Source organism: Alligator sinensis, unplaced genomic scaffold (genome assembly GCF_000455745.1).
Source record: "Alligator sinensis unplaced genomic scaffold, ASM45574v1 scaffold463_1, whole genome shotgun sequence".
NCBI lineage: Eukaryota > Metazoa > Chordata > Crocodylia > Alligatoridae > Alligator > Alligator sinensis.
The window spans coordinates 492,085-501,382 of NW_005842584.1; the positions used below are offsets into that span (position 1 = coordinate 492,085).

Consider the following 9,298-nt stretch of genomic DNA (forward strand, 5'->3'; position numbering starts at 1 on the left):
CCTCCCCGTGTCAGGGGCTCCCAAAACTGCTTCTTGCAGGGGACCCTCCAAAATTGTGGGCTGGCCCTGATTCTTCCTTTACTTTGTGGACCGAGCTTGGCCACTCTAGGCCCCTCGAAAATGGCCAAGGCTGGCAACAATGGGCAGATGACTGGACAAATGGATGAGGGAGGATCAAAAGACATATCAAGAGAGCACCAGGGCACCTGCTGTGCTCTGTGCTCAAACTCTGCTGGGAGCCTCCTGGCAGGGCTCGTAGTTGCACTGTGTCCCTAAGTCAAGGTCCTTTAGCTGGGCCATTCCCTGGCAGAATCCCCCTCTTCCCTGAGCAGATAGATGCCTCCCTCTGGCATCTGTCTGGGCCCAGGTCTGGACTTTTTCCTTGTGCCTAAAGTGATTTTGGGTTTTTGGTGCTCCCTGTCTTGCACCCAGCCTGTGCCAGCCCCTTGGAGAAGTAGAGCAAAGTACAGAGACACTCTGTGCTGCCCAGGCAGAGGCAGGACAGACTGATGGCCCAGGGTGAAGGGGGATGGATCTTCAGGGTGGGATGCAGCCTGTCAGGATCCTTACCCATGGGCCCATGCTGGAAATACCCAAATATGGTCTGAATGGGGTCCCATGGGTCTGAATGGGGTCCCCTGGATGGGATCCTTCAGCCCACAGACCTGAATGGGGCCCCTTGGGCCAGAGCCCCATCCCCTACAGCCAGGTATTCTCCAGAATGCCCATCCTCCCAGGGCACAAAACTGGGGATCCCTGCAATGGGCATGGGTCCAAGTCAAGAGATGAGGGCAGTATCCATGCCCTGCTCTGACAGCACCAGGGAAGGGGCTGGTTCATGGATGCCTAGAGCCCCCTTTCCCATAGTGCACAGGGAGGCAACCCCTCACTCCAAATCTGAGCCTATCTGATCTGGGGAAACTCCCCCCCAGCCTGTGAGTGGAAGAGAAAGACCCACCAGCTCTCTCATCAGACATGAGACTCTTCTTTAGCATGTTATTGAGGTGTTTGGTTCCTGGTCTCTCCTCCAGGCCCACTTAGCTGCAGCCCTGCCCCAGCGTCACCTGGGGACACCTCCTCCCCCTGGAGCTTGTTAGCGATGGCATCAGACAGTGACACAAGTTGTTATTGTCAATCCTGAGATACACAACCTCCCCCACATGGCCTTGCCCTGTGCCTGGGGGTGCAGCTTCCCAGCCATGGGCTGGAGGGACCCTCGGACCCCCGGAGTAGCATGGAGCAGAGCCACACTCCTCCTGTCTGTACCAGAGCCTCAAGGTGCAGCTGCCCGGAGATGGCTGGATCTGTAGGACATCCAAACAGAGAGGATGCCAGGGAGCTGCTGTCTCCATGGAGCCAGCCCTGGGCCAGCCTTTGCTCCCAGCTCACATCTGCAGGCTGCAAAGTCTGCCTGAGATGCGCCCACACCAGGATTTTGTATTAAATTGGCTGTTTCCATGGACAGGTCAGGGTTTTGCTGAGATGATTGGGACAGGTGGGAATGATCCCACTAAGAACATCAGCAGGGCCAGACTGGGTCAGACCAATGGTCGGTCTCGCCCAGTATCCTGTCCCTGACAGCGGCAGGGGTAGCTGCTGCAGAGGGAGAGCATCAAATCATAGTTTCAGAGTTTCATAGGTTCATAGTTATTAGGGTCGGAAGTTATTAGATCATTGAGTCTGACTCCCTGCCCTGGGCAGGAAAGAGCGCCGGGGTCAGGTGACCCCAGCCAGGTGTCTGTCCAATCTCCTTTTGAATATTTCCAAGGAAGGGGCCAACACCACCTCCCTTGGAAGCCTATTCCATATTTTGGTGACCCTCACTGTAAAGAACTTTTTCCTGATGTCCAGCCTGAATTTGCTCTCTTTTAACTTGTGTGCATTGTTTCTAGTTATCCTGACTGTTGTCCTAATAAACATCATATCCCCCACTTTGAGTTTGTAGGCAGCCACAAGATCACCTCTGAGCCTCTTGTAGAGGCTGAAGAGGTTCAGGTCTCCCAATTGGTCCACATAGGGTTTTTTCTGTAGGCCTTTAACCAGACAGGTGGCCCTCCTCTGAACCCTTTCCAGGTTATCCACATCCCTCTAGACTGATCACATTTCTCTAGACTGATCGATCCCCTATACAGTGTCCTCCCTGGTGTCCATCATTATTGGGTTAGAGGAAACATCACCAATGTTATGGACGGTTGAACATCATCAACGGTTCAATCACCATTAATAGATCGATCAGCCATGAATTTACCCAGTCCCTTGCAGACCCTGGCTCTGCTCTTAGCCTCTGCCACCTCCTGTGGCAACAAGTTCCATAAGTTGCCCAGAAAAGCACTTTCTCTTGTTACTTTTAAACCTGTCACTGACTAATTTCAGCAGGTGCCCCCTAGTTCTAATATTCAAGGCATTGGTGAACAACAGTTCTCTGTTCACTTGGGCCTCACCCCTCATGATTTTATAGAGCTCTTATTATCATAAAAATCGTAGAAATCAGGGAGAAGTGGGGCTGGAAGGGCCCTTCAGAGGTCATATCCAGTCTAACCCCCTGCCTGAGGATAGTCCAAACTATCCCAGGCAAATACATCATCTAAACTTCTGCTCTTTTCCTGCAGAGCCCCATGGACACCCATCCAGGCAGCAGGAGACCAGTGTTCAAACCCATGCCTACTGAAAGTGAGACTCAGGAACTCGTGCTTCTGACCGGGCCACAACTCAGGCCTTCACAAGCCCCCTTCCTTTTGAAGCTTCCCCAACTGCCCACACCCAGGGAGCCCAAAGAGGGAGATCTGTGGGGACCTGGGGAAGAGAGCAGGACAGCAGGTGTGTGGCTCAGGGGAGTAGCTGCTGGCATGGCAGGAAAAGGGCCCTGATTCCAGCTCGGACCCTTTGCTTCTAGTGAGGCAGTTCCCATCATGTTACCCTCTGCCCATGGCCTCCCATGATTATTACATGCAAAAGTAAGCAATTCATGGCCACAGAGGGGCTCAGAACCAGGTCTCCTGTTTCTCTGGTGAGTCGCTAATCCCTTAGCCCTTGGGCAGTAGCCTGGCATCTGGGGGACATGCACTCAGATGCACACCTAGAGTGTGATGTACCTGCTCAGTAGCCAAAGGGGGCTCTTGATTCCCCCCTGCACATGGTGGGGATCCAAACCCAGGAGCAAGAGCTAGGAAAGGGCCATGCTGGGCCCATGCTGCCTGGGTGCATGCATTGCAGTGGGATTCTGCCCCCAGCCTTCACACAAAGACCCCTGAGATGGAGACCCCCACAGTAGACCTGAGGCTGGAGCTGAGGCGGGGTGCAGATGGGCATCATGTCCACAGTTGAACCTCTCTAGGCATTAGCACCTGGGCATGGGTGTCCTATTCTGCATTCTGGGTCAGGATGGATGGACCTGGATCAACTGCCCTGCCTTGCTATGAGCCCATGAGATTCAACTCCTTTTCACTCCACTGGGTGCTGGAGCCGATATGGGCCTGATGTGGTGGGAGTACAAGCTGCAGCCCTGATCTGCCATAATGCAGGGACACTGACTGGCTCAGGGAAGGGAGAATGGTGTGGTCCTTTCCTTTCCAGGGGACACCAGATCTGGGCCCAGTCCCGGCACTGCCTGGCTGGCTCAGGTGGGGGCAATGGGGCCGAATCCAGGCAGGATCCGGCTTATGGTCCAAATCTCCAGGAGGTTCCTCTGAGAAACCAATCAATGTGTGTCAGCCTCGTTGTACCAGGCACCTGTGAAGCCTTGTGAAATCTACCCCAAGAAAGGGGGTCCTGAGCTAGTAGAGGATTCAGGAGAAGGGTAATTTTGGGGGCTGGGAGCCCAGGTGTCTGGGTTCTGTCCCTGGTGAGTGGGGCTGGCATCGATCTGTCTTCATGGGCAGATCTAGGGTTTGGAAAAGGGGTGCAGATGGTGTCGTGCATCATCACATGAAAACACAACACCTTTTCTCCAGTTAAAAAGAAGCTAGAAACTTTAATATTAAGCATGGAGTCTAGAGCTGTAGTATGCAGTTTAGGACAGAAGCAAATAAAATACTTTCTTGACATGAGCATTTGTTTGCTGTATCATATGTTGCATATAAAAACACAACATACTAGGCACAAATATAATAAAAAATGTTATTGCATTAGCCCTGTGCTCATTAGAATTAAATGTACCTCTCTCGGATAGATCCACAAAGCACAATCGAACCTCCCTGAGCATCTGGACAGTGCATCCAGTGCCCCTCTGAAAGGTATTTCCACCCTGAGTTAATGTTCACCAGAGATAAGGTTTCAACACCAGAGTTCATGTGTGTGGCTAGAGTTCAAACAGTCTGCCTGGCTGTAAGATGGGGGCTACATTGCCAGGAGCAGCCAACAGGCAGCAAAATGGCAGAAGAAAGGGTAGTGTGGTGAATGGACCCATAAAACAGCATTAAAAAGGAGGAAGGGTCATTAACACCTGCCAGAGTTTGGCAGGAACCAGGTCGATTCTAGTGAGCCATTAAGTCAATAGACTCCCTCAGCGCTGCCTGAACGGAAACACTGGTGCTGCTCCGGGCAGTTGGTTTTACACTCACGGTGGATCAGGAATCACAGGGAGTGCAAGTATGAGTGCTCCAGCACACCCCCCTGGATCCACCCCTGTCCATCTTGCTGACAGGTCACTCCAGGCTCGTCCTGTTAGGAAGCAGAGAAGTCTTGGGAAAGAGATTTCCCTGCCCCCGCCTGCCCCTCTCTTTGGGTTCCCAGGCATTGCAATACTCCCAGATAAGGGTGGAAAGTCTGGCCCCTGGCACTGCCCACTCAGCTCCCACAACTCAGGAGAGTGGCAGAGATGGGCATCTCAGTCCCAGGGTGTCTCTGGTGCAGGCACGGGACCACCTTGCAGCCCAGGACGGGGGCACCCCGTCACCTGCCTGGGGCCTGCAGTTTGTCTAATGCCCGGTGCAGGGCCCCTGCCACCTCCTGGTTGCGGAGACTGTAGATGAGGGGATTCAGCATGGGGGTGAGTGCTGTGTACACCACCGTCACCACCCGGCCCTGATCAGCTGAGTAGCTGGATGCTGGGCGGATGTAGACAGCGATGACGGTACCATAGAAAAGGGCCACCACAGCTAGGTGGGAACCACAGGTGGACATGGCCTTGCGGCGGCCCTCACCTGAGGGTAGCCGGAGCACAGCAGTGAGGATGAAGATGTAGGAGCCCAGGATGAAGAGGAAGGGCCCCATGACAATCAGGGAGCTCTCAGTGAAGGCCACCAGCTCGTTGACACGGGTGGAGGAGCAGGCCAGGCGCAGCAAAGGCTGGACATCACAGAAATAATGTGGGATCTCTCGTGAGGCGCAGAAGGAGAGCCGGGCCAGCAGTCCCACATGGAGCAAGGAGTGGAGGTGGGACATGGCCCATGAACCAGCCACCAGCCCAAGGCAACAGCTGGGGCCCATGACAGTAGCATAGCGCAGTGGGTGGCACACAGCCACATAGCGGTCGAAGGCCATGCAGGCCAGGAGGAAGCTGTCGGTGATGCCAAATGCCACAAAGAAATAGGTCTGGGCCAGGCAGCCCACGTAGGACACGGCCCCATTGCCCCAGAGCAGGTCCAGCAGGGCTCGGGGCACCGTGGTGGAGGAGAAGGCCACATCCACGATGGAGAGGTGACCCAGGAGAATGTACATGGGGGCGCAGCGCAGGCGGGGGTCAGTGCGGGCCAGCAGGACCATGAGGGAGTTTCCCAGCAGGGTCAACGTGTACATGGTGAGGAAGAGGGGGAAGAGGAGGTGCCGCAGCTCTGGGTGGGAGGAGAAGCCCAGCAGTATGAAGCCGGGGAGGCTGGAAGCATTTGTCTGCTCCATGGTGCTGCAAGGAAGACAAGGAGCAGAAAACAAAACAGTTTAGAGGTCTGGGAACACCTGGCTGAGGAGGGGAAGCAGGAAGACCTGGGAGTATTTAGTCTGGAGAAGAGATTTAATAATGGTATTCAAATACCAGAATGGGGGTCCTAACAGGAGGGGAGAGACGACCCGCTGTAGCTGCAGCAGTAATGATCCTAAATTGCAACAAGCAGAATTGCCTTTGGAGGTGAGGGAAACTTTGCTTTCTCTGAGACGGTTAAGAGTCAGAACAGGCTCCCAGCAGCGGGTGTAGAGGCTCCCCCCTCCATCTATTTCTCTTGACAGCTTCAGATCCTTCCTGGCTTCATTACACAAAGCTGTGGCCGGTGGACAGAACCCATCACACTCCATGCAAGGGGGAAGGGGGGACAAGTCTATGGTTTCTGAGACCAGGTGACTGGGATCCATCCTGGCTCTGCTATGGAGCAGGGGCTAGTGGATCAGAGCAGGCAAGAAGCCAGGATGCCTGGGGTCTATCCCAACTCTGGGAGGGGAAAATCAGAGCCAGGATGACCAAGGGCAGTTAGATGAACTCAGCAAGTTGTCCACAGAGTAATGTGCTCCCTTCCCCAGTCCCCACTGGTCTCCTAGAGCTGGATGGGATGAGGTCAGTGCTCTTCCCCTCTTGAACCCTACCACTCCTACCCCTACCCCTATCCGTATCCCTATCCCCTTAGATCAGCAGCTTGAACCCCCGGCTCCCAGAGTTGCAACCCCTCTCCAGAGAGAGATGCACCTCAACCAGCAGGGACACAGCTCATGTCAGGAGGCAGCACTGGGTCACTAATAGGGAGTGGGTCACTGCATTGAAATGCAGAGGGGAGAGGGAGTCAGGTGGGGGAGCACAGGGGGTGTGTGTGACATCTTAACAGGGTACACAAAGAGGGTAGGAAAAAGGGAAACTGGAAAAATCAGAAGAGAGGGTGTGTGTATGGAGACAGACAGACAGACAGATGCACTCACCCACCGTCCTGGTGCCCGCAAGACAGAGGCAACCTGGCTCTGCAGCCTCTCCTATTACTTGGGAGGTTCGCATTGTGCTGGAGGGAAGAAATAGGCTCCAGGGAAGCTCCCAGGGAGGAGGAGAGTTCCCTGGAGCATGGCCCAGTGCCAATGTGATGTCACCCCTTCCACTGCCCACCAGCCCTGGGCAGGGAGGTGGTGGCAACGTGCATGGCAGAGCTGCATGAGGAGGGCTTACCCGGTGCCACTGTGCAGTCTTACCTGGGCTAGGCCACTGAGGAACAGCTGCACCCAGAGGCCTGTCAGTGCCCACATGCAGCCACCCCTGGGGCCTCACAGCTGGACACCTGTTCCTGGGCACCTCATCTGGTGTGCATGGATGCCTGTCAACACTGACTAGGGACACACACGAGTGAACACAGCATGTACACAGACCCCTTGCGATCACGTAGCAGCCCTAGAGGGCTGTTAAAGGTTGATGACAGAACAGGGAGCAATCGGCTCCAGTTGCAGACAGGGAAGTTGAGGTTAAATATTAGATAGTAGGAGGGTAGTAAAGCACTGGAACAGGCTACCCAGAGAGGTTGTGGACTCTCCATCCTTGGAGATGTTTAAGACCCGAGTAGACATAGCCTTGGCTGGGATGAGATAGTTGGGGATGGTCCTGCTTTGACCAACCCTACTATGAAGTTTAATTTGTTTTTGCTTTGATCTTAAACTGAATACTATGGTGCTAGGTCCCTAGCTTATTAGCAAAGCCTCCTGGTTCTCTTTAACTGCAGAATAATGTGTTCAAAGTGTGATGATGCACCACACCACCTGCACCCCGCTCTTCAAAATCCTAGAACAGCCCAAGGAAAAGACATTGGAGCAGTGTTTTAAAAGAGGTGTGTGGTCTGAGCAAAATAAGCCATTCCACTACCAGAAACAGGATGGTCTGCCAGGAAGGGCTGAAGTGTCCCCTGGCCGAGTGGCCCACATTTCAACCCAGGACTTACAGTAGAGGGAGAGCAAAATAATTGAGTTAAGAGATTTATTGTGTTCAGCTGTTCTGTGTTGACTGCCTGTGTGCAGCTCTTTACCAGAGGTAAAACAAAGGTGCCTGGAAGACCTCAACATTTGATTAGTGAGGATGAAGCTGAACCAATTAACCTTTCGCTTACTGTGGGTTAAGAGCAAACACCTGGACATTCACAACACATTGGTTGCTCTATGATTAGCCCCGGTCACCTTTTGCTCAATATTTTTAGATCAGGCACCCACAGGGGTAGAGAGAACACCAGCGAGGACTGCAGGGCTAGACAAAGTCTTGGCTGGGATGATATAGTTGGGGCTGGTCCTGCTTTGAGCAGGGGGTTGGACTAGATGTCACCTCCTGAGGGCCCTTCCAACCCTCATTTTCTAGGATTCAATGAATTTATACTCATGAAGGAATTCATAGGGTCCCAGATTTCATAGGATCCTAGAAAATGAGGGTTGGAAGGGCCCTCAGGAGGTCACATTCGTGAGGCGTAGGGGGTGCACGCGGATGCATGTGCACCCCCTGAGGTGGCAGTGCACCCACTGTGAAAAGGCACTGCCGACACTGTTGGCGGTGCCTCTTGGCGGTTCCTGCTTGCCACCCTCCTCCTCGCCACTGACACTGCTGGTAGCATCTGCAGGTGGTCCACAATTGCTGCTGGCTGCCGCTGCCACTGCGGCCACAACCAGTGGTGTCTGCAGGTGGTCGCCAACCACTGGTTGGTGCTTACCATGCCCCATTGCTGCCGACAGCACTGCGGCTGCCTGAGGCAGCTCCCCACTTGCCTCCGCTATGCTCCCGCCTCCGACAGCACCACCGCCACCTGTGGGAGCTCGCCATGCCCCCCCTCCCAGCCTCCGGGGGCATGTGGCGTCTCTGGGAGGTCACATCTAGTCCAACCCCCTACTCAAAGCTGTGCCAGCCCCAACTATCTTATCTCAGCCAAGGCTTTGTCTGCCTGGGTCTTAAAACCCCCCAAGGATGGAAATTGCACAACCTCTATGGGTAATCTTTTCCAGTGCTTTACCACTCTCCCAGTGAGAAAGTTTTTCCTAATATCTAACCTCTGCTTCCCTGTCTGCAACTGGAGCCCATTGCTCCTTGTCTGTCATCTGCCACCACGGGGAACTGCCCAGCTCCATCCTCTCTGGAACCCCCTTCTGCTGCTCTCTGGCATTGAGTGGCCAGCACGTGTGTATCAGTCACTCTTTTGCTAAGCATGTATGTCCTTTTCTCACCATCGTGTTGTTCCAGAAGCATGTAATGTGTGAACCTGAGTTATCTGGGGGAGGTATTTGAACAAACTGGAAATTGGGAAGTTGATGGCACTGTCTGTGGTCAGAGCAGCTCGACCGCATGTCTTTGCTAGCTAAGTGACTATGATTTTGGTCATCTACCCGGCATTAAGCACTGCCAGAAACCCATCCCCAAAGCAGGAAT

The 9,298-nt window shown here is 53.9% G+C and overlaps 1 protein-coding gene across 1 annotated transcript; it reads right to left on the reverse strand.

Moving 5' to 3' along the window:
- Window positions 1-4,890: 4,890 nt before the first annotated feature.
- On the reverse strand, window positions 4,891-5,835 carry LOC102381751 (olfactory receptor 1K1-like). The gene has a single exon (XM_006032744.1). The coding sequence runs from the start codon at window positions 5,833-5,835 to the stop codon at window positions 4,891-4,893; it is 945 nt and encodes a 314-aa protein (XP_006032806.1).
- Window positions 5,836-9,298: the final 3,463 nt, after the last annotated feature.

Excerpts from the sequence above, each read along its gene's own strand:
- LOC102381751 (XM_006032744.1), bottom strand. The coding sequence starts at position 5,835 with ATGGAGCAGACAAATGCTTCCAGCCTCCCCGGCTTCATACTGCTGGGC.